The following is a 26,095-nucleotide window of genomic DNA, read 5'->3' as shown; positions in this document are numbered from 1 at the left end:
TGGAAGGGTGACCAGGGAAAAGTCCTATTTAAAAATTTCCCTTTTCTCTAACTATTTTTAATTCTGAAATGTCTTTTGATCCCCCTACTCTTATTTGGGCACTGTTATCCAGAGCCCCACAGTCTGTATTGGTTGCAATAGAAATAGAAAATCTGTTGAGTCAGTAGAATTTAGTTATGAGAAGTGATTTTACTGAACCTTTAAGATCACTGTCAAAATGGAGTACAACTTTCTCAGTTGAATGACTTGCAGGTGTAGATGTACTGTCAGGCTTAGCGTCTTTGCTGACATCCTACAGTTTCTGTAACTTCATTATTACAGAACTGATGTACTTTCAGAAACTATTAAATGCATAAATTAAGATTGCTCTAAATTTATTCCTGATACCAACTTAATGAATGAAATCTGAAATCAGTGCTATTATGATCTCCCCCTTCCTGGTGCATACCTTGTTCAACACTAGTTCAGCCTTTTACCCCTTAGCTTCCTCTCAGGACACGTCTGTAAAATATCAGGTGATCTTGGCTGCTTTTCCTAACTCTATTTGGAGGCCCTGCAGATCTCTTCAAAACCCCATCAGTTAATTCCACCTTCAACTTCTGGATTTGAAAAACCACCAAATTTGTAATTAGTTTTATTAAACACAATAGCTTTCACTAATCCTTCTACTACTTACTCCACTAGGGAAAGCGTAATCTTATAAGAGCCCAGCAATGCTTCCTTTCCTGATCACAGTCCAGCTCCCTACCTCGTCTATGATCCATCTTCTTCAGGAACCAACCGACAATCCTTCAAATTCAAAACCCACAAAGTTCCGAACAGGCAGTCTGGGTGGAGCTTCCATTCAGGAGTCCAAGCTCCTGTGTTTTTGTGCACCCAGCTGCATATATTCTTTTTTGGTCTTTGTTCCACAACTTACCGTGGTTTACAATTTTGCTTAATGCTTATCTGCAGCATCTCACTATACAATTTCTATTCTTTGGGGAATTTGCGCAGAATTCATGTCCCCCATGGATTTCTTTGCTTCCCTGCAGAAAAATGACTTTCTGACAGGGAAGCAAAGGAAAGCTGCAAGAACAGTTACGCACCACTCCCTAGCTGCGCAGGTACATCGTTTCAGGCACCCAGAGGAGCTGGCAGAGAGGTAAATCACCGCAGGGCTGGGGACACCCCACCCAGTGGCTCCTACCCCTGAGCCAGGATCATCTGCTAGTCCTGGCTGGGCTGGAGGCAGGGGAGGACGGGATATCCTCTTCCCCTGCTAGAGTGGCTGTGTCAGACCCACCCCCAAAAACCTCCCCCAGCTGCAGGAATCTCCGTATCCTCTCCTGCTTCCTGCCTCCATCACTCCTCAGCTGTGGGGGTAGGGATCACTGTATGGGGAGCTGCTCCCCCATCCACCCAGTCCCCATGCATCTGGACCTCCCATACCCAGACACACCTGCCAAGCATCACCCTGTAAACCCAGAGTCCCCCAGCCCTCCATACCCAAGCTCACCCCACTGAATCTCAACCCCTACAACTAGAGCATCTCTGCACCCAGGTCTCTGGACCCCCACCCCTGCACCCAGACCATCCCCCCTCATATCCCCACCCTGACAAGCCTCACCCCCATGCACCACCCTGAGCCCCCACATCTAGATCACTACACCACTGACCCCCAAATAGCTGCACCATGGCAAGTATGATCACAGCTAATGGAATATGAATTCTAAAAGAATACATGAATATTAAGACTACACGTCTTTGGTTTTTATCACAGTAGTACTGCCTAGTTAATTTCCTTTTTAAACTTTTCTGATGTGGTGAAGTAATATAGCATTTCTCATACACAAGTTACGGAAATGCAATCTCAATGAAATTACTATAAGGTGAGTGCACAACAAGTTGAAAAATGGTACTCAAAATAGTTATCAATGGTTCGCTGTCAAACTGGGAGAGCAGATATATTGTGGTTCTGCAGGGTTCAGTCCTGGATCTGCTACTATTCAATATTTATATTAGACTTGGATGATGGAGTGGAGAGTATCCTTAAAAAAAAAAAAATCTGCAGATGACACAAATCTGGGAGGGGTTGCAAGCACTTTGGAGGACAGGATTAGAATTCAAAACAAGCATGACAAATTGGAGGATTAGTCTGAATTCAACAAGATGAAATTCATTAAAAACAAGTGCAGAGTATTATACTTAGGAAGAAAAAATCAAATACCCAACTACAAATGGGGAATAACTAGCTAGGGGTAGTACTGCAAAAAGGAATATGGTAGTTTAGTCATTTGCAATTTGAGTAGTCAGTGTGATGTAGTTGTGAAAAAGGCAAGTGTTGTTCTGAAGTGTATTGACAGGAGTGTTGTATGTGAGACGCGGAAGGTAATTGTCCCACTCTACTTGGCACTGGAAAGACCTCAACTGAAGTATTGTGTCCAGTTCAGAGGAGAGCAACAAAAATAATAAAATTTCAAAAATCTGACCTATGAGAGAAAGTTAAAACCTGGTAATGTTTCCTTTTGAGAAGAAGGAGAATGAGGGGGGATCTGATAAGCCTTCAAATATGTTAAGGGCTGCTATAAAGAGGATTGTGATTAGAGGACACAGAGATCAACCAAAGATAGGACAAGAAGTAATCAACTTAATCTTCAGCAAAGGTTAGATATTAGGAAAACTTTCTGACTAAAGGGTAGTTGGTCTCTGAAGTAGACTTCCAAAGTAGGTTGTGGAAGCCTCATCAGTGGGGATTTTTAAGAACAGGTTGGACAAAAACCTGTCGGGGATGGTCTAGGTTTACTTGTCCAGCCTGAGCTGAGACAGGACCGTGATGACTTTTTGAGGTCCCTTCCAGCCTTGCATTACTGTGATTCTGGAAGGGGTGTGAGATTTTCCTTAATTAGCCAAAAGCTTCAGGTACATTTTATCCAAGTTAAACATTGACCCTCACTGTTGTCCGAGTCAGGCTTTTTCATAAATATATCACTGTCCACCTGGTGGATGATAGAGTTGTGACTATACGTTTAGAGTCCTGAAAGCAAATGTCAACCAGTTCTTACACAGTAACAGATAACCTGAATGCTGGATATGGCCATAATGCCGTTACAACCTTGTATGTGTACCTCCAGATTAATTACAAATCTGCAGTACCAACTTTGTGTAAACAGCAAGTTTACCGTGAAACTCATTCACCGAAGCTTACTGCGCTGTGTTTTGCCAAACACAATGCAGACACTGGTTTTCATCAGCCATTGTTAGCTCATGACTTAAAAGAACTTCATATTTTATGACCAAATGTCTTAAATAGTATGTTTTCCAATACACCGAATCCGCCTAAGATTTTTCTGGTTGTTCGTGTGAAATGCTTACATTCTAATAAACAAGCCCAAGGCAACCAAGTAATTCAGGGAAAGTAGCACCAGTTTTCTAATTCTTCAGGCAGAGTTTAGTGTTGCCACTGTTCCCTCTTCCCTCAATTAGCTAATACGAGTGGAAGCAATGGACTCAAATGTTGCATTTACTGGGACTCAGCTGAAGTTGAATTTTCTGACCAGATCAGTTAAATGTCTGAGGCGGTGTTCTCTGTGATAAGACAGACCTGTTCAATGTATTAAACACCTTAGGACCCTCGTCCAAGTGACACATTGCCATGGTTTGTCTGTTCTGTGGTCTGAATTACTCATGCTCTTGAATTGTAGTTACTTAAACTGTGAAACGATCTTAAAATGTAGTAAAGTCTGCATGTGACTAACTTAAAGCTAAATAATTTATATTTTGAAAAATGACTGGAGGAGGGAAGGCCATTTTACAGGCTATAGATCAAGCAGAGAATCAAGAATATATAGGAGTTGTGAAATGGGAGACTTCATAATGGGGTTTAGAGTGTGCAAAGCAGAGTTTCCAGCTTAATGATGGCTGGATATGACACTGTGTGTTAAGTTTATTTTGAAACACTTCTAAAAGACTTCACATCAGAGCCCACAGAGGACTGACTGCTTAGCTTTTGTGTGTGGCTAAACAAGACCGTCACGTTCATTACGAATCCAACTTTTATTTTGGTTGTGTAATATTTCCTCTTGCGAAAGAGATCCTTTGATTATTGATTCTCCTGTGTCCCTACCATCAAATCTTTCAGGGTTGTAAGCTGGAGTTGTATTTAACTGCCTCTGCAAAAATAGTGAAGTAATGTTGAAGAAAGTAAAAGCTTAAATAATTCCAAATATAGTAAAGATGTGGATTTAGAGTTTGTAATTTTTTTTTTAACAATGGGAGGGAATCCATTCTACCCTGTCTGAAGACCTGTATCAAATGTTCTGTCAAAGCTATAAGTGGCAAATAGGTCGCTATACAAACGGTGTTCAGAACCTGTTCTGTTGGAAATAGAAATAAGGTTAGCTTTTGAGATGGAGGGCCTCTTTTTCAGCTGTCAGCTTGAACATGAGAACATTTTCACAAAAAATGAATTTTTGTCTGGTAATCCTATATAATTAATGGATTCCTTTTCCTTGGGTGAGCTGAAGAAAGTTAGGTCAAGACCTTTGAAGACACCAGGGGGTAGAATTGATGCTGTCCCAGATAACCCTAACGGGGGATGGTTCTTCCAGAATAGTATAAATGTCAGCTAGAAGACCAATAAACTTGTCGCAGACTGGTGAACAGTAGTGACAGATTTGCCTTCTGGGCCAATTCTCCATAAATTTAGTAATCCTGCTGCTATGAAAGATACTATTTTAGCTGCACCCCCCACTGTCTCAGCATGCTACATTTCAGTTACTGTTGCCTATTCAGGTTGAAAACGTCTTTTCTGTTGCTTGATTTTTGAATCCCAGCTGACTCAATCCCTTGAACTTGATATGCCCTACCCCTTTCTCCACACACATTCAATATCAGCCCTATTGTCAAATACAAAATTGGAGGGGAGAGGATCAGAACTTAAACATTATTTAACAAGGTAGTTATTTTCAAGGTGAGGACATTCTAAAACGTTAACTTATGCACTTCCTGACTTCTTTGCTCTGAGCTGTGCTACCTTAACATTGCATAACTAATATTTTTGCATTTAATAATGTGTCTAAGTGGATAGTTGATATGAGTGAAGGAACATAACGGTTTAGTGATGTAAGAAGAATATAGGCCACTTTCATACCTCTACCTGAATTGTGGTAATTAAAATAGAATAAGGAATCCAGTGAAGAATAACTAGGAAGTATCTAGTAAGTGAAAAGGTGCTGAAGCATGTGACCCATAAATGCCCCCATACCAATTAATTTCCTACCACTTGCTGCAGTATGTGGGTACTCAAGATTTTATTTAAAACCAGAGGTTTTTACTGTGTCAGTACATTACTTTTTATATAAGACTCTGAGAAGACCTTAGTTAGAGTACGTTCTGTGCACCAAGAACTGCTCAAAGAGTGAGTGCAAAATGTATGCTACTATGAAAGTGTAGTTTATAAAGAAGAAAGTTAGGCTTAGTCAAGGTGACCTACAGTAATCGAAAGCTTTAAAAATTCTGGAGGAGAATGATTTAACCGGTTCAGGAAAACTGTTTGCTCTTACACAGAGCATAAAAACAGAGCTTTAAAGATTACTCTGTTTGGCAGCAGTAAAAGCATTTAGGCACAACTTATTCACATAGGCTACTAAATGTATGGAAGAAGTTAAGGTCCATTGAAGCAAGAAGCTTTCAAGCTGTGATCCATCAAGATGAGATCTTTCAGAGTAACAGCCGTGTTAGTCTGTATTCGCAAAAAGAAAAGGAGTACTTGTGGCACCTTAGAGACTAACCTATTTATTTGAGCATGAGCTTTCGTGAGCTACAGCTCACTTCATTGGATGCATACTGTGGAAACTGCACAGTTTCCACAGTGTGCATCCGATGAAGTGAGCTGTAGCTCACTAAAGTTCATGCTCAAATAAATTGGTTAGTCTCTAAGGTGCCACAAGTAATCCTTTTCTTTTTGCAAGATGAGATCGTAACTGCAAAAATGTTGACAGCCTCTTGAAATTGCAGGACAAAGAAAGTCTGGACCATTTGGTTTTTAATACTTCACAGTTAATCAAACTACAGGGTTGAAACGTTGGGAGACATCGAAAGAAACCTTGAGCCTTGCAAAGTTTGTAGTTAGTGTATGCAGGTAAGACCCAATTATATCAAATGCAGAGTTATCCAGAACTATCTTGGCCCTCGTAATTGAGACTTCTGTAAAATTTGTACTGCAGCCTACATGTGTATACATAACTCTGAAGTCTAATTGGGGTTTATCTGTAATATTTAGCTATGTATTGGAAATCTGAGCTTGTCTGTGGCATACACCTATGTAAAAATTCCTGTACATCATAGCTGACTGCTTCCGATACAGTCTTAATTAGAATTTTGTTTGGCCTCTGTTAAAATAGGCTTTCTCCAAATTGTCCAGTTCGTGTTGGCTCTCTCACTAACAGTCATTGTGGGTGGGTTTTTTTAACTCCTAAAATTAGGAGAATGCTTACTTAGTTTTTGGATCTAGTCCCTTTTGAACATTTATAACATGGACATCTGTCCATTAATTCACCTTCTGGAGGCATCTGGCATTGATCGATAAAAATCAGGGAAATTAACTTGAGGCTGAATGTTTATCCTTCACCTGCCTTGTTAGAGTCAATAAGACACGTACAAATAATTGTTTTGGTATTGCCTTCAATACCTGGACACAAGGGGGAAGATGGAAGATTTTAAGTGAAATTTAATTTTTACCTCTGAATTTTCTACCTCTTGCTGTTTTTCAACCCAGCCCTTTAAAACTTTCATGCATTTTTTTAAATGAAAATATTATGTGAGGTACAATTTCTTTAGTGGGTAATATATGAGAGTCTACATTTTAAACTTCTCCTGATTAGACATGGTGTACCCCTTTAAAGCTGTCACGTATCTTGGCAAAACTCAGTATAACCTCTGGAGGGACAAAATAGATAAGAATATCTACAGAAGTTGTAAATCAGAATTGCGTTGTACTGCTGCGTGTGAAATTTACATAGCAACTGTCCAGTCTTATCTGCTCTTATTGTTAGATGTACAAAATATTACAATAAGCTGAATGTAAATAGGGTTAACAAATGTGCAAGACAACATAACTAAAATACTAGTTACTGCAAAAAACACTTTTTTTAAACAGCTTACCTCATTCACTATGCAAATGCTAATGATGTAACTCACTTCATATACTCTAGGTGGCAATGGCAATATAATAGTGTACCAAGTTTTAAAGATGGCTAACCCGGATTAAAAATGTCTAACTATTAGACATTTACCTACCTACAGGCAGCCACTGCTGGCTCTGCTTTGTCCTCTCTTCCAGTTAAATAAGGGGCTCCATTTCTTTGCCTCTCATCTGCTGCAGGAGAATCATTTTCCTGGCCCTCCCTAAAATTCTACGGCCAGCACTGGTCCTGTGATCAGAAGTCTGGTGTATTGCACTTTTTGAATAGGCAGAAGTCTGCTTGCTATGCCTATAACTGAATGCTACATGGTTGTAACATGGTTTCTGATTCCAGATTGAATAGAGCAAATTGCTGACTTAAACTGTTCTGTACTCTGGTCCCATTTCAGTCATGGAAAACATTTAAAAATTATATATATTTCCAAAAGAGCATCTTGATTTAAATAAGGTATCTTACTGAATTGCTCCTACGAATGATGGAGTAAATACCCAAAGGAAACTAAAATCTTACTCTGAAAAAAGTCTGTAAAATCAGTGACATAAGAGTTTTTAATGTTAAATGTTTTTGTTTTTTAGTAGTGAAAGTTCTCCCTCAGTCAGTGATGGACCTAAATCCTAAAGCGTCTGGGAACCTGACTGAACCGTAAAACTCAAACTCAATATGATGGGGACATAAGTGATCAGTTCATGAATGTGTTTTTATTTATTTTTTTTTTTCTGGGCAGGTGAAGGAGAGGAGGAAGGAAAGCTTATTTAAAACTTTAATTGCTTTTAACTTAATGTTCTATAGGATTCTCTTTTTTAAAACTAGACAGTTAACCACTCACTAAGGAATACCTATTCTTTATATGAGAGCGTGTCCACTAGGAGACAACAGAAGGCAACAGTGTGTAGAGCTGTAGCCCGCAGACTAGATTTTTAGTTTGTTTTATAGGCCCATAGATAAAATAATTGTACTATCACTTGCTGAGGAGACTGACTTCCTAATAATAATAATAATAAAATTGGAGGTAGTGCTGACAGCTGAAACCATAGTACTACATCCCAGAAAATACTATAACTGTCATAACCATGCCTATCTGCAAGTCTTATCTTAAGAAGCAGTGTGTTATGGAGTGACTGGTGGCAAATCCCCAGGAAAAGATTGTGGCTAAGTTTCCATTAAAAGCAGAATTTTCTGCTTTCTAAAATCTATCTCCACCCCCTCTCACGTTCCATTCCACCCCACCCCCCACAAAATCTGCCCACAAAGCTGTGTAAGTCAAGAGCTAGGATAGAATTTATGGGGAAAATTCCAAGTAATTTAAACAGTCTTTTGTGAGATAAAGCACATTTTAAGTGGTTTTTTAATAGCTGGAAACTTTTTTGTAAGATCCTAGAGATAAAAATGACAATTGAGAGAAGACTTCATTTGACTAATTTAGAGGAGATATAGTACATGGTACTGTAAAGGTCAATAATTCATGTCCTTTGGAACACCCATGGATCACTAGCAGTCCCTACTCAGCTGAACTGGTAGCTTCATTCACAACTTTGGCACAGCTCCCTGCCTGCTTCAAACCTACCAGGGTACATAGGTACAGAAAGGGGTGCTGGTCTTGAAACTCTCTTGACAGGAGAATAGTTAACAGTTCAGCTGCCCAAGTTAACAGACTTTCTGTAATTCAGTTACGTCCCTGTCTGATGTACCAGAGTTGGTTCATCTGACTGGGGGAAGTGGTTGGAGGAAGGAGGGGAGGGGACAGATGCATAAGCAGTATTGGAGGTTACAGTCAAGGGGACCCTTTTGTAGTGTTCCTGGAACTCAGCTCTCTTAGCCCCGAGTCTTCAGTAACCTCCCTGCTGCAACTGTTGGTGGAGGTGTAGATTCTAAGCAAGATTAGAAGGCAATCATCCTCATCAAATTTGAGATGTGAAGAGCAATGGACCTTCTGAGGCCCTTATCAGAATCCCATAGAGCCCTGCAAATCCACAGATACCTGTGAAGGGCTCTATCCATTTAGACACTACAAAATCACTAGAGCCTTTTGGATTCTTTTTTTTTTTAACATTAAAGCAAAGTAAATGTCTTCTCCCTTAGATTACATATTTAATTATTTACATTAGGTGTTGAATACCCATATTCAGGAAAGATACAAAGAAAATAGAGCATTGAGCATACATCCTTAACGCTACATCGTTTCTTTTTAGAATCTGTTCATATTCATAAAGTTTAAGCCATCTCTGGGATTCTGTGTTGGCCCTGGTAAGAATGGAAAAGCAATTTTGCAGCATTTGGTTGGCCTTGCAGAGTAACCATCAATAAACTAGATGCTTGAAATTTCAGTGAACTTATATCTTTATGGACTTGAAATGCTCAGCGGAATTTCAAGTGGGGGCGAAGAGAACTTTCTGGGAGCAAAAATATGTAATTGGCAATTAGTCAAGTATGTCACTTTTAATGCTGCTGCAGTTGCTGCTTCTTACTCCTGAGGGCATTTTGCGCCAAAGAAAATAAAAATTATGTGCACAATCTCTTAAAATTCTGCTAATTTTGTGTCAAATAAATATTGAGGCTCCATCATGGCACTGAGGAGCACGAGCTACTGGCTGCACAGAGGTAGGAGATCACTGTGCAGTTCCCCCTGGGACACGGACTCAGCAGTGAGGTTGCACCCAACCCTGACACAGCACAAGGACTGGGCCTGCCCCAGAAACACCCCAGGGCCCTCCCCTCCATGACAGGTGCACCAGGTGTGGACAGGCAGGATCAGCAAGTCAGGATCCAAGTGTGGAGGGGCTTAGTGTTGAGGGATCCAGGTGTGGGTTGAGGGGGTTCTGTGTGCCACAATCTGGGTGTGGGCAGCTCAATGGGGGATCCAGGTACAGGGGGGATTCTGGATGCACAAGGGCTTGTTGGGGGGGGGGGGGTTCTGGGGGTCTGAGTGTGGGTGAGTGAGGCTTGGCGGAGGGTCTGGGGGGGGTCTGGATGGACGGGGGTTGGGTGAATGGGGGAGCAGCACCCTGTACTAGGATCCCTCCCCCTGCAGCTGAGGGGCTATGGGTGCAGGAAGCTGGGTAGAGGGGGAGTTTGCAGAGTTTCCTTCAGCTGGGGGTGGGTCTGACCTGGCCCCAGATGCTATGCAAGGGAAGAGGAAATCCTGTCCTCCCCAGTCTAGCCAGGACTAGCAGCTGAGCCCGGTGCAGGATAGGAGTCACCATCCAGGTCTTCCCCAGTCCCGCCTCCTGCCCCACAGTGATTTACCTCTCTCCCTGCTACCCTGAGCCCCTAAAACATACTGCTGGGGAGGGTCACATGACCACTCTTGTGGCTTCTCTTTGCTTCTCTGTCAGTCATTTTTATGGGGAGAAACAAAGAAATCTGCAGGGGACATAAATTCTCCACATATGCAGTGGCGCAGAATTCCCTCAGGAGTAACTTCAGGTCAGTTCTTTACCAGTACTGACATTGGTTACGAGGGAGCATTCTCTCTCAGGCTTTGATCTACTAATGTAGTTGCACTGAAGTTCCTGGGGGAATGAAAATATAGAACAAAATTTATTATAGTAGTTTTGTACTTACCTTTTAAGAAGTGCAAAAATGTTTTTCATGTGTTATGGAAGCATGGCCTTTTGGTTAAGGTATTTGAACTTTTGGTTTAATACATCAATATATCTTAAGATGGTGATATTCTACAAGTACAAGCATTTTCATGTGATATGAAAGTCAAATGTAATCAATAATTAAGTAATAAGTAATCTATCCAAGAGGCAAAACATTTACATTTCTTTAACGTGCAAAATAAAATACAAAAGAACCTACTGATATTTAGCATGAGATTTGTGAGTGATTCAGTATAAAGCTGATAAGACTCTCGCATAAGGCTTATGGCACTGAGATACTTGTCTCCTGAAGTGCATGGTTTCTGTTCCCTTTCTGCATGGTTTCCCTAAGCCACATGCTTCTGCAAAAGTTAGGGGTGTCTGTTTCTCAGAGTCGTAGTCCTTTAGAACTCCTGCATCAGTGGAAACACTCGACTGTGTTTCCATTCAGACTTTTTTCTCAAAAAAGTAGAAATTGATTTGCTCAGTTTGATTTATTACTTGCAGCAAAGTGAGGTGTATTTGGAAAATTTTGAGATTGCAGGTGATTGAGTGTTCTCAGGCATTGCTGTCACACTAATCATAGTGATTGGCTGCAGTCTATTACAGGCATGATTTTGACAGATTGGGTTCATTAAATGTTTTCACATCAGTTGTCTTTTTCTGATGGTTCAGGGCTGTCTGATATCACCTAAAACACAAGCACTGATAAACCATCAGGAAGTTGCCAAGCTGAACCTGAGGGACAAAAGTAACATTTTCTTTGGGATTACTGGTAGATAGGGCCAAGAACCCTTCCGAATTGTGTTAACCCTAAAACCTTTAAGGGTCAAAACTCACTAACTCTTGTTTAGTGTTTCTAGCCCCTCTGTTTGCAACTAGTTATGCAATTTGAAAACAGATTTAAGTGGCAAGAATTAGACTTTGTGGTGGTGGACATTTAAATGTATGCAAACTCCTTTCTGTCCATTACAAGAGTAAAAGATAGTTTGAGGGAAAATGCCAGTTTCTCTGGTACAAAACCAAAATGGTGGGTTACCAAAATCACTCCTTTTATTTCTTGAAAATACTGGTTATTTCCCATCAAAACTCTCATAGCTAGCAAAGCATAGCTGGCTAGGAAATACTAGATACAAATCCCACTGTTTTATGCCAGGTTCCTGAGAATGTTCTAAATTAGTATTTTGATTTGAAAAAGTTGTATCTAGGGGAAAAATAGAACTGTGTTTGCCTATTTTAACAAAAGGCAATTGTGGTCTTATACTGTCCAATACCTAAACAATGGATAGTAATATAACTGATGTGAAGTTTTAAAGTAGGAGTGTGAAATGTTGACATTCTGAGGTGCAGAGCGCACTTTGGGGGTCAACATACTTGGGTTCCCGCAATGAATTAGCACTTTGTCATACCCATTTAGAAGGAAAATTGGGCTGCTGAAGTAATCCTCTTCTTTTGTGGCACAGCAAGACCTTTCTGCCAGAGCATGCACCTAACATTAACTGTGAGACTGCATTTTCAAATGCGTTTGAGACATGACCTGAGATGCAATTTTAAAAATAACCTTCCGAGCAGTGATACTCAAACCTCAGTGGCTCAGGAGCAAAAATAGCTATCAGTGTTACGCAAAAGAGCCACAGTAGTGTGAATTCATTGTTTAATTTACTATAGTACTATATTTAAACAGTATGATGGGAAATATTTAGTGATTATTTTCATATAGAATATAAAGTAATACTAAAATACTTGGTCAGTCATTTTGCTGTGAGAATAATTATATATTCTCACAGCAAAATAATAAAATAATACCGGGTCAACTACAGTCAGTTAATAACATAGTAAAAGCATCCTAATTGGTTGTTAATTAAATCAGTGTTTTAATATTATGAGCTGCAAAGAGCCACAGGAGACACATTAAAGAGCCACTTGAGGCTCACGAGCCTCAGTCCGGGTATCACTACAACAGAGGGTAATTTTTTTTGTACTTCGCCTTTGCCAAGATGTGTGCGGTAAATTCTCAAGATTTGCATATAAATAAAGTTACACTAGTCGTGACATGCACACTACGAACTCCCTGGCAAGAAAGTTTGGTCTCCCTAATGCTGTTTCTGACTACTTCAACCTATATTTAACAAAAAACCTCTTGTTTTTGGAGGCATAAAAGTTGGCTAATAGCCAGTAGGTTTACTTGTCAAAACTTAGTTTCAAATCCTTGTTGGGTCTCAACTGAAAATTAGTCTGGCCTTTTCCTTCTATGTGGGCATGTGGCTGAATCCCAATTTCTCAAAGATCTTTCTACTCCAAAAAGTCTTAGGGCTCAAATAATGACAGCTTCATAAGGTTGAAGTGCCTTGGCAATAATGTATGGATAAGCCTTACACAGTTTCTTGAGTTAATCTTGGTTCAGACCATCACCGAAAATCCCTTACTTGTGATCCCTAAACTTGCCCACATGTGGTGTGGTTTTTTTTAAAGCCCTGTTTCTTCAATTGCATGGAATTAGGGTTATACTGAAATACTGTAAATCACCCATGTAATTTCTGTTGAATGCAGAAAGATATTTGATGCAGAAGTAACGTGACTTCAGATCGGAAAATTAAAGGAAAAAATGGACTAAACTGTAGCTCACGAAAGCTTATGCTCAAATAAATTGGTTAGTCTCTAAGGTGCCACTAGTACTCCTTTTTGCGAATACAGACTAATACGGCTGCTATTTTGAATCCTAAAACTATACTGCAGTTGTTTGGGGAATCAGAACTTGGGCAAAAAAATTGAGAAAAGCCGGGCAGTTTTGTTTTTGTTTTGATTTTTTTTTAAATCAGTGGGGAATTATGAAGCACAATCTGTTAAATGTTTCAGACCTCTGAGCTACTAAAATACAATTAGGGATTGTGCTAGGCACAGTATACGTATCATGAAAACACTGTACCTTCCCCAAAAAAGTCTAAGGATGAAATGAGACAGGATTAAATACAGTAAATTCCTCAAGACTTGTTAGACAGTACCTGTTTTTTCTTCCCCACTCCACTTAATCTAACCAGAGGAGAAGATAATTTGTCTGAGGGACTATAACAGCTTCTTCTGAGGTTTTAAGAGGTTGATTTTCTTCAGTGCTACTCCATTATTTAACCAGAAGGTGAGGAAGTATCCTCAGACCTTGGGAGTTCCAGCAGATCACGTTTGATGCATTTCATGTAATCTGTCTTGAGACTCCATACCAAAGTGAGTCTCATGGGGCAACATGTTCTGTTGCTGCCAAGTTAAATCTTTTTTTTAATAGAACTGCCATTTAGATTATTACTTAAAAAAAAAACTTTTTCTCAACAATGTATATTTTTTAAATTAAGGGACATACTTTAAATGTAATGGCTTTTCATAGAGCTCTTAAAGAATTCGCAGGTCTGTAATTGTTCTAGATGACTACTAAGGTTACAAAGCAGTTAATAAATGCCAAACAATATTAGTGCTCTAAATAAGTTTCCTTCACAGTTAATAAATCACTCTCTGCACTCCAACTCAGAGAGAGTGTGGAAGGAGTATAGCTTTGCAAGTCTGCCTTTCAGCTTGTGGACAGCTCCAGTAGGTAACTCTTGTAGCATCACATAACACAGCATTGCCCAGATCCCTTTGTCTTTTACGTTCCTGGTATTTACATGTGATTTAGACATGAAAGAAGCCTTGGTAAGAATAACCATTAACATAAGAATGGCCATACTGGGTCAAACCAGAGGTCCATCTAGTCCAGTATCCTGTCTTCTGACAGTGACCAGTGCCAGGTGCCCCAGAGGGAATGAACAGAACAGGTAATCATCAAGTGATCCATTCCCTGTCGCTCATTCCCAGCTTCTGGTAAACAGAGGCTAGGGTCACCATTCTTGCCCATCCTGGCTAATAGCCATTGATAGACCTATCCTCCATGAATTTATCTAGTTCTTTTTTAACCCAGTTATGGTCTTGGCCTTCACAATATCCTCTGGCAAGGAGTTCCACAGGTTGACTATGCGTTGTCTGAAGAAATACTTCCTTTTATTTATTTTAAACAGTTAAGGTTTTTGATATAACTTCTTTCATCCAACTGGATCCTGAACTTTATTTTGTCATTTAAAATTTGATGCATGATGAGGCAGTGGTTTTCCCCAGAAGGAGAAGTCCCAACTCTTGGGGCTTACATTGACCTAATTTATGTCTGTGTACACACTACAGCTTTGCTCCTGCTGATTGCAAGTGCCCTACTACAGTGACATAGTACCTCCACCAGAGGCGTAGGGCTTATGTTGGTGCAGTTAGGATGACAGTGTCCACTTAGACACTGTGTTACTTACATTGACTCTTGGCTGTCATTCTTGTCAATTTAACGGCTCTGTGCTGCAGCCGTGAAAGGCCAGGCTATCACCAGGGTGGGTGGGTGGCTCCAGCTAGAGCCTGGCTGCCCACAGGCTCCCCATCCCACTCCATGCTGCCAGCCAGGCTACTGCCTGGAGGCTCCCGCGGGGATCTGTGCTGCTGTGCATGGAGGCTCACTGTGGGGAGCCCTGATACTGCCCCCCCTCCCTGCTCTCAGCTCCCCACAGCCATGCTCCCGGTGGGGAGTTCTGCATCCAGAGTTTAGACAGATCCCAAGCACCTGCCGGGCTACCGTCAGGGAGCTGAGTGGGAGCAGCCCCCTTCACTGCCCCTCTTAAGTCATTGGAAGAAAATCTTGACTCTGAATCAAATCTCCGTCTGTTGAGCAGAGAGAACATCTGTAATTGGTACAGAAGATCTGAAGGAGAAGACTAACAGAAACTTCGCTGTTTTGTAGTTCCTTTTGGTAAATTTCTAATGTGTTCTAGCATTTCAGTTGGGTTTAGTATGCAGGTGTTGGTGGCTTGTGGTAGACAGGAGGTCAAGCTGGATGATCTGATGGTCCTTCTAGCCTAAAACTCTGACTCCGCTTGTTCACCTATAACACCTTGTTTTCAGTCTGGAATGCAAATTAATGCATTCAGAATCCACTTTACTGTTGGAAGCAAATGGCATCCTTTGTGCTCTTTCCATTGTAATAATACTTTTATGCCCACGTACAAAACTAAATGTTTCTGCCCTGAAAACTTTTTATTGTCTTTTACACTACCTAGGTACTACATAGTTAGAAACAAGAGCTCAGGACTTGGTCTGGTCTGTAACTTAAAAATTTGGTTTCTTTGCCAAAACTTCTAACCTTCCTGTTCTGAAGAGCATTTAACTGTTTGTTTGAAATCTAAGCAAAATTGATTCAGAACATTATATGTGCAGGAAACATTTTCTACACTGTCAATGTAGATAGCCATAAAAGCAAACTGCTAAATCTTGCCCAGATGAATTGTGACAAAACTCTCAAATGTATGTAATTAATTGATAGTATTCCAATTTGTACTCAAGTGTAATTTGGTATGGCATCATGAGAATCCTGAAAGTCTACTGCCCTTGAACATATTTAAAAATTCCCTCTTAAACATGCATATGTGCTACCATTACTGCGCCTAATGCTTCCTTCCAACACGCAAACAGAATGGCTGCGGTCTTGGTAACTGTACTCTTTTTGGGTACAACTACACTGCACTAAAAGACCCATAGCATAACTGCCCTGGGTCAGCTGACTCTGGCTTGGGGGACTTAGGCTTCAGGGCTATAAAATTGCAGTATAGACATTTTGGGTTTGGGTTGGATCTCACGCTATGAGATCCTTCGCCCTCGCAAGGTCTCAGAGCCTGATCTGCAGTCCGAGCCCAAGTGTCTACACTGCAAATTTTAGCAGTGAGCCCAAGTCAGCTGCCCCAGGCTCTGAGACTCTCTGCCATGTGTTGTTTTTTTCACAGTGTAGACATACCCTTCCTGTACCCAATAGTGCTTTCCCATGTGCTGGGGGCAGCAAAGGCATTATCTTCAGCTGTTGTGCATTGAGTACAAAACAGATTAATCTCTCCTGCAAGCAGCCCTCTCCATAGTCACGGCAGAAAAGTAACACAAACAATAGGAATGGAGACTGAAGATACTACTGAGTCTGGAAGTACACTAGTCCCTCCCAGTCAGTGTGGAGGCATATTAAAATGGTATGGGAACATTTCCATTTTTGCTGAGTATGCTCTATCTTCTCTGTGTATAGAAAATTTCAGTCTCTAGTCCCATCAGTAAGAGTACTTGTAGAAGAGTGGCAATCTTTATTAGAAAAAGGTATTCTCTGAGGGATTTATTTTGCGCTTTTCATAACTTGTGTTTTTCAAGTTGTCATAACTTGAAATGCCTTGAAATGATATCAAATCATATTCAGTTCAAATTTAGTCTTAAAATAAAATGTCTGTTTTCATATTTGTACTTCCAGAAACTCCAACCTAGATTTGTCTAAGACAGTACACTTTTCAAGTGACAAAGTTCATGCAGATTTGTAGGGTTTCATATTATAAACTCCACAAAGGATTCAGGTAGTCCTACAGAACCTTTCAGATACTATCCAGTCCTGAAAACTTCACTGTCGGAATCTAATTCTGTCTGTTGACTACACTTTACTTTGCTCCAGTTTTATTGTTCTACGTAAAAATAATTAGTTTTGGTACAGAAGTGCAGTTGCTTTGTAAAGTATAAAGGACAAGTGCATTTGGTCTTACTATTGCTTTAACGACTCCATTCTTGTTTTATTCTTACGTTTAATGGGCACATTTTCCAGCTGTTGTACAATTAAGGGGCTCATGGTGTTAAAAACAGTATTATCTTTCAATGCCACCTGCTGCCGTTTCCTCAAAGTGGAGCTGAACTACAGCAATACCCTTAGTTGTTGAATATTGTAACTTTGGAGTAAAATTACTCCTTATCTACTAGTTACTTCCACTGCTAAAACCAGACTATATACAGAGCCTGGATAGTGTAAAGAATCTTACACATACATTTTGGAAGTCAGTAAAGTGCTATTTTTGAAGTTTTGTCATGTTCATCTTCCCTAGAAGTGTGTTCTTGGCTTGATTGAGGTGGTGTGAAGTATTAGCTGTATGGCAAGTTACTATGAACTTCCTCAGTCCAATATCTCGGAGAAGTGTGTCATGAGTATTTTCAAAAAGCAATCCATTTGGCTCTCAGCTTTTGCAGCATGTCTGTCCCCATGTGTTGGAAAGTAGCAGAATGTATGCAGACCTTGCCTTAGTTACCATTTGGGCTTGATGCCAGGAAAATCAGTTTCTCTAACTTATAATTCAGTGCATCTCACTACATTGGGCACACCTAAACTTTTACCATTCTGAGTGTTTCTAGTGGCGTTCCCCAGTAGTGACACAACTTTCACTAGAACCTAGAATCTTTCAAAATGACATTAACTCTGCCCGTTGTGTTGGCACCTAGCCCAGTGGGGTCTCTGGGTGCTACAAGATAAAGATAACTTCTTATAGGCTGGGTTAACATGAGTAAATATGGGGGAAGCTTCATTTCTTGGAAGACAGGATTAGGAAGGTAAATAGATCAGTGGGCTGAAAACAGAATGTTTGTGCTAACTATGATCAGTGAATGGGTAAGTGAGCTAAGGGACACATATCAGAGCTAAGATAAAGAAAGAAAACACCCAGTGGGACAATCAGGTAATGATTGAAATAAGTTGGGAACATAAAGATGAGGTAAAGGGTAAATTATATATGGACAGTGTTGTGGACAGAGCATGCTGTTTAGGGATTGGTTTCGGTGAAGTAACCAAGCCAATCCCATAACATGTAATACAATGTATAGTACATGCAATGTAATGTGTAAGTGTGTATATAAAAGAAGAGATTTGCTGTGTAATTTTGGGTGTGTGGTACACCCTACAACCACCCCTCTATGCTTGAGTCTGATCAACTCAGCGTTACAGTGCTGTATGCCAAATAAACTAACTTGAGTTGTGGAACTGGAGCCCAACTGAGTTCATGGGGATCTGAGTGGAAGAGGTCTTGGGGGAACCCCAAAACTTCTGTGGTACACAGTAGATGCATTTTGTTGCCCTAAGGGGCATGTGGTGCACATCTTTGGGTGGCACAAGCACACTGATCTTACAGATGCTTTCTTTGGTTAATGCTGCTAGCATGTTAGAGTAGAAAGGTGAGGAATGAATGTCTTTCTTAAAAAGAGGAAAGAGTGAAGTAGACCAAAGGGCAGAAAAGCTGGCTTTACATTTTTAATCTGTTCACTTCAGATGGGGAAATAAATGAAAACTGTAGAATCACCTTGCCCACGTTTTGAAAATGCCTTGTGGTTTTGAAAATTGAAAACTTGGGTTTTTAAGGCATTTTGACCTAAACTTATGACTGTTTTTTGCATTGTGCAGAAATGCACGACAGGAATCTTTCCTTCAAGTGGAGAGACCATTCTTATAAACCAGAGCACTTATTTTGAGGAAACTTAGTCCTTTGTTAGACTGTAATATCATAGGTAAAATGTAGTGGGTTTTATCCTACATGCGATTAAACAATTTTATAACTCACACTTTAGATAAGAAACTTATCTAGGTTCGCTTTTTTGTAGTATTGAAGTAGTGTACTATAGCAAATGCAAAATTAATCTTACTAAATTATGCTTATATTTACTAACAGTTTTAATAACTTGTTTAGAATTTATAATAAACATTGATCAGATTCTCTCAATCATTTGAACACATCAGTATTTTTTTTTTTAATAGGCCAATAGGGATATCTCTGGTTAATCCTTTACCTAATTAACAGTCAGCTTGCAAGCTCTTACAGCATGTCATCTTGGGAACATAATAATCAGGGTTCAGACTCAGTCAGAACAGAATGTCTGAATGGCACTAAAAGATGACCTTATAGCCATGGACGTAGGCAGAATTTCCCTGCTCATACTGCTCGACCTCTGACAGAGTAAACAGCAAGGTATTGCTAACCCAGCTACCTGATGTAGCACAGCACTGCAGTGGCTCCAGTAGTTCCTCTCCTAGGAGAACTAAGTGATGAAGGGTAACTGCTTCAAATGCACTTACTTGAGGAGTCCCAGAGGGATTCATGCCATCCCCCGTTGTTTAATATCACATGGGAGATGCCACATACTCAGCTGCCAACAACGTGACATGACACTCAAGTGTGCTTCATTCACCACTCATGCAGCCACTGCCACAGCTAAGATGTCACAGGGCCTACTAGGAATCACTGTTTTGGATGAAAAGTAGCTGGTTCAAGTTGCACTAAGGCAACAGCATTGTTGCTGGTTAGACGGGAAAAATGATCTGAAGAACTAGCAAATATTGTCCCCACCTTCCATTTAAGGCATGCAGCATCATTGATCAAACTGGTGCAAAATGTCATACAGGACCCAGACGTCTCACTAAGCTTTCATGACCAGGTGGTGTTGGTGATTTAAAAAAAAATAAAATAAAGCCTTTCAACTCTAGCTCACTAGGAAATTTGTACAGCTCAGAGGAAGGGGCCTGCTCATGCTGTTACAGTACTCAAATTACAATTGGTAGGGAAAGTTTACATTGAATATACGGACATTGCTTTAAAAATGAAGTACAAGAATGTACAAATGTTAACTGTGCTGCCTATCCTGCAGACATAGTGAATGTTGTCCAAATACTAAACCTCAAACTCAGGTTCCACCATATGTACTTTGCTGAAGGTTACATAGCAATTTAGTGTCAGAATCAGAGTTAGAACTCAAGTTCTTGGCCCCTATCCGCAGGCTAAACCTTTTGAACAGTTCCTCGTCTCCTGGAAATAAGTATTGAATTTCCAAAGGAGACCAATTAATCTAGCACTCATTTCTCTATTTGGGATTTTGCATCAAGTTGGTGATACTGGAAATAGGGCTAATAAGTGCCTTTTTAGGAGAAATCCTACATTGTAGACCACTAATATGTGAGCGGTTATCTTCCTATCTTGAGATTAGACTTGGGTTTGTTTTGGGTTTTTTGTGTTTTGGTTTTTTTTTGGGGGGGGGGGGAGTTACCATTTAGTGGGGTAGTTTAAAGAAACATTTACATTGAAAGCCTTCAGGAGTTTGCTTTCAAGTGCAGTATGTTCCTAATTCTTAATCATGTAAGTGTGGTCTTGTGTAAAACTTATAACATGGTTTCATTTTAGCAAGGGCCTTATTTTATGTTCTCACTTAGAGATATTCATATCCTTGGTATGAGATTGATTTACATCAATTTTGCAAAAAGTCAACCTAATTTGAAATTGTGTGCTATTGCAGTTTTAGATTAAAATATATGAGCTAAATTGAAAATGCTGTTTAAAATGCTACCAGTCTTAAGTGAGAGTATTTTATATGAATTTCACAAACCTGCTGAATGTAAAATAAAACAAAAACAAACAGTTAACACTGTACTTACTATGATTCTATTCAATTGAGGGTTACCAGGAAAAAATGTAAGCACAAAATTAAATTACTTTAGCGAGAACTATGAAGTATAGAGATGTAATACACTAAAGTTGAAATTTGTGTAAATTGCAATCAAGTATATCAACAGAACAATACTAGTGTTGTAATGCAACATTTTCAACTATAATTTGAGAGCAAGAATAAGAGTCTCATTATCCAATTTTACTCATTATCCAATTTTACAATTACGGTAGGGTGACCATATGTCCCATTTTGGCTGGGACGGTCCCTTTTTTTTTTTTTTTTTTTTTTTTTTTTTAGCCCTGTCCCAGCTATCCTGACTTTATTGGCAAAAGTGGGCATTTGTCTCATCTGCTCTTGCCAACTTGAGTAGCTGGCAAGAGCAAAAGGGACAAATGCCCACTTTTGTCAAAAAAGTGGGATGTGGTGCGGAGGTACATGCAGGGGGTGAGCGGAGATGCCAGCCCTACACAGGATGGGGAGGCAGAGCTTCGGTGTGTGCGTGGATGGGGGGGGGAAGAGGAGTTCCAGTGCATGGGCGGCAGGTTAGGGTTCGAGTGACCAGCAACAGTCTCACCGGGTGGGAGTGGAGTGGTAGAAATATATACATAGAGTTCATAATCTTACATAGAATTAATAATCGTACAGATTCCCAAATTATCACAGGTGGCCTAACGACAAAGGATGTTAACGGGGCCCTGGGACTTGTCTTTATTGGTATTGATGAATATTAAGTGTGAAACTTAATTTTAGGTTTTATGTATGGATTTAGTCTACTAAAAAAGAGGAACAACTAAATGTTTCCAAGTGCATAATAGCTTCTCTACGATACAGCTAAAGCAATAATTCTGTATTCTTCTACACTTTTCTTCCATCAGTATAGTTTTAGTATTAAATTTAAAAAAAGTATATTCTTTAATTTTAAGGATGAGGGTAGTAAATAGAATTAAAGATGGAAAAGTTCTGGTAGTCTCTGAAATCCTTTTATTTCCAGAGTAATTCTATTCACTGAGCATACTTCCTGGCACCTTGTCCAATCTAACTTTTACTACCAATGGGTCTTCCTCCTCTTCCCAGGGAGTCTTTTCCACAGTCTCATACTTCATTTTTAGGCAGTGTCTTTCCTGAATAGCTTTTCCTTTCATCCCATTAGTTTTTACTCCACCTCCACTTCCTTTTGTATTTCCACCATTAATCTGCACACTTACCATGTCCTCTTAGTATTTTAGCTAAGCTACCCATAATTTGTCCTTTGTCTCCACTTTCATGCACAATGTGACTACACAAAATGCAAAGTAAGTATAATTAACCACACAAGGTGCAAGGCAATGGAGATGGGTCCATTCCACTTCTAACTTTTCTGTTATCTCTACTTCCAGATCTGATATTTTTGTTCTCTTTTGAACTTCCTCTAATATCTTTTTGGTCCTAGTGTCTCTAGATGTACACACTATTGCAAGTGTAGTTGAACCTGATATGTAAAGAAAAGGTGCTGTTGCTTTCCTTCTTGGAAAGATGTTGCTTTTGGTTATTCCATTTTATTCTACTAATTTTATGGCTTCACGCTTTTAGAATGCCATTTTAAAAAGTCTATAAACAAACACATCTTCCATACTGTCTTAACCTCACCCCCCCGCCCCCCTCACCTCCTTCACCGCCAAACTATAGAGTGATCACCTACTGCCATGACATGACATAAGGAAAGGAAAATTGGACAATTTTGTAAAGAAAAGGGGTGGGGGGGGGAGTGAGACGAGTAAGTAACATTGAATTGCAGTGTGGAACAGCCTATTCATATTCCTGTAGTTTAGGACTGACCAGATGAAAACTCTGTAGTGTGCTAGGTTTGGGTCTTATACATCAAAACCATTTAGTGCCGTTCATTATCTTTGTTTCCATTTCCTAGAATATTGTGGAAGTCTGGGTAGTAAAGCCACTATCATCCAAATTTCAGTACTTACTTAATTTTACGTTATTTAAATAGTAAGCTGCACTGGGTCTTGTAAAATTCATTTGGCCATCATTAATGACCTAATATATCGAAATTAGGACAACGTTCTGGTGAGCAGGCTTATTGAGAATTTTGATGTGATGGTGGACGGTATTATTCCTTACTAACTTTTGTCATGTTTAATTGATTCCCCCTCATTGTATCTTAGTAGGCTTTTTTGAAGTTATTTGTATTGTTTTTAGAATATAGGAGAACATTACTAATTTATAGAAATGGGGGAACTATAGTGACTTATTGAACTTTGCATCATAGCAAGTATGTGAACAAATTAAAAAAAAGCATAATGAAATACACTGTTTTTCATCCAGTTTCTGATATCTAATGGGCTATGCTAGTAAATAGTATGTACTATAATAATAGTATGTACTATAATTCATAAAATAGTTTTAATGTGACCTTTCTGCAGCACTCTGTACCATTCAAAGTGGAGTGGCAACCATTTTTGTGTATTAGCTCAACTTCAAAACCAAAAGATTGAATATATTTAGCTATGAAACTAAGTAGCTTGTGGTTTCTAACTGAGAAATATACAGCATGTAAAGGAAATTTGTGAGCAATTTAGTGAGTTCAAAATAGTTCTCCAGTGTGAGTAATGACTAGTGTGCCAGAACCACTTCACAAGAAACTGCCGACATACCAAGATGCAAACTCCTTTATTAAGTGACACATCTTCTCATGTTTTTACAGGGTGCTGATAAGTCTGTGAAAGGCCCAGATGGACTAACTGCCTTTGAAGCCACTGACAACCAGGCAATCAAAGCTCTTCTTCAGTGATGGATGGACTGATATAACTAATGTCTTTTCTGTGGCCTCACACTGCTGCCTGTCTGTCACTCTTTGTATCTTCCAGCTTCTTCAGCTAAATACTTTGGGGGGAGGGGAATTCTCAATGAATCAAACTAACTAGGGGTCTCGATCAAAACGATAATCTGTTTGGAGAGAATGGAAATCTGTATAATCAGTGTCCTTCAGGGTTTGTTTCATGCACAATCTTTTTTCCATTTCTAGTGAAAACAAACTTCTTCTGCAGGAGGGAGAAAGAACGTGCACTTAATTGGGTTGTAGGCCTCCCTGATTAGTTCTATTAAGTTTTGTGTTGAAAGATCAATTTAGACAAAAGTACTGTATTAAGTACTCTAAAACGCTAACTAAGAGGCAGTAGTTCAATGCTGTTAGTGTGGGCCATGATATAAAATGTAGTAATTGAGGCAGTTGGGTTGCTTATCTCTTGATAGCTATATCCTTCTGCTTTAAAGCATATGTTGAAATACTGAAGACTTCTGATACTAGTTAAAGGAGCTATCTCCACCTTGACTAATCAGATGCCACACTAACCTTTTTTGACTCCTTGTAGATCAGGAAAGACCAGTTTAGGCAAGACCTTCTTATATTAAGAACTCTGTAATCCAAAAGGCCTGCCAAGGTACCTTGGGAAGATTGAACTTCAGGATTTCCCTCCCCCACCCCCAATGTGTTCTAGTCCAGAACTGACCAATCTGACTTACAATATTTTGGGGTCTGATAAGAAACGTCACTGCAGTTTACCCTTTTGGATTGTCAGTTGGAATTTCCTCATTTACCATGTCAATGTAAACGATATAGGCACATATGGTGAAAGCTCCAGGCCCTCTGGTACCCAAGAAGAATTTCTCTGCTACCTTAAATGATTTAAATTTAGTGCTGCTGGTAATTATTTAGATGTTCTCACTAGAAACTAATATCAAAATTGCTAAATGTTTTTTGCTATAGTTTCAAAAAAAATAGTTCTGTGAAGAGCTTTTCTATATTCTACTGTCAGGAAAAGGAAGACTTAAATACAGTTTCACTGAAATCTGTAACTACCACAAGAGGAAAGGTAAGATTTTTTTTTTTTTAAATGAATTTCCTACGATTCCTCATCAACTGTCTGAAAAGGCGCTCTTTTAATGTCATGACTTCATTGAGAGCAACGGGCTTCTTCTGAAGCTCCTGCTACGTTCCTACAGCACGTATGATCCCGCAAATATATTTAAATTTCATCTGGAAGTTAATGTACTAGTAAATATTACAGCAGTAGAACTGATAACTAATGGAAGCAGATTTAAGATTGTAACAAGGGATTCCCACCCCATTCCTCCCATGAAAGTCTGAGCTTTTGATTTTCATCTTTAATTTGCATTAGACACATACCAGCTCACCCAAACAATTCACAGTACCTTTTTTTTTTTAAGGCATACATTATATAAAAATATATTTACCTTTGGGGTGTCAGTATATGCTGCTTTCAGGCATTATGGTAACATGCAAAAAATATGCATCATGTTTAATGCAGAGTATGTTTAAACAAAACAAAGAAATCTTATTTTGATTTCCCATGTCTGGAATTGAGGTGATGTCAGGAGGGTGAGCAATACAATATTTGGGGATTGCCATCCAGATAAATATATACTGAGACATTTTGGGTTCATATTTTAACCATGTTGCATAAAATTGAATGTACTTCAATTATAAACAACCCTGTATTTAGAATGTAAAATGAGAACAAACCGAGTTATACATATGCAGCATCCCCACAGGATAAAATAATCAGGAATACAGTCATTCTGGCCAATGAGAAACTGTAGTGAGCCATTATTGATGGGTTTCTTGGATTTATGGGAGGTATGGATGGCAAAGAAGAGTGGAAAGATTAGAAATGTTTTAAAAACTGTAATCAATCACTGAGTAACTGATAAATGAACGAGCACACTTGACTAGCTGTTCTTTATTAAGCCTTTTAAAATAAAGAACTCTGTAATCTATCTCTAATCAATGCTGGACTTTCATCTCATTATGATAGTGTAGTCTCTGAATACAAATTCTGACTTTCTGTAAGATATCACTGAAATAATTATTTCTAGATTGGCATAAACTAGTCTCTACTTATGCTATTAAAATACTAGTCCAAATTGCAGTTTTCTGAAATCTTTTTTTTTTTAAATTTCAAGTTTGTAGTGAGTAGTGTCAACAAATTG

At 39.4% G+C, this 26,095-nt stretch overlaps 1 protein-coding gene across 1 annotated transcript in view; it reads left to right on the top strand.

Annotated features, from left to right (window-relative positions):
- The window catches only part of MTPN (myotrophin), a 53,666-nt gene extending 27,857 nt beyond the window's left edge, over positions 1 to 25,809 (top strand). The window contains exon 4 of the mRNA XM_074939819.1: positions 23,790 to 25,809. Coding sequence (XP_074795920.1) covers positions 23,790 to 23,876 — 87 coding nt within the window. The 3' untranslated portion in view covers positions 23,877 to 25,809. The remainder of the gene's footprint in view (positions 1 to 23,789) is intronic.
- The last annotated feature ends 286 nt before the right edge of the window (positions 25,810 to 26,095 follow it).

The sequence above is a fragment of the Natator depressus genome, chromosome 1 (assembly GCF_965152275.1).
Source record: "Natator depressus isolate rNatDep1 chromosome 1, rNatDep2.hap1, whole genome shotgun sequence".
Classification (NCBI taxonomy): Eukaryota; Metazoa; Chordata; order Testudines; family Cheloniidae; genus Natator; species Natator depressus.
The sequence above is the reverse complement of the archived record's forward strand: the minus strand, read 5'-3'. Positions and strand labels throughout refer to the sequence as shown.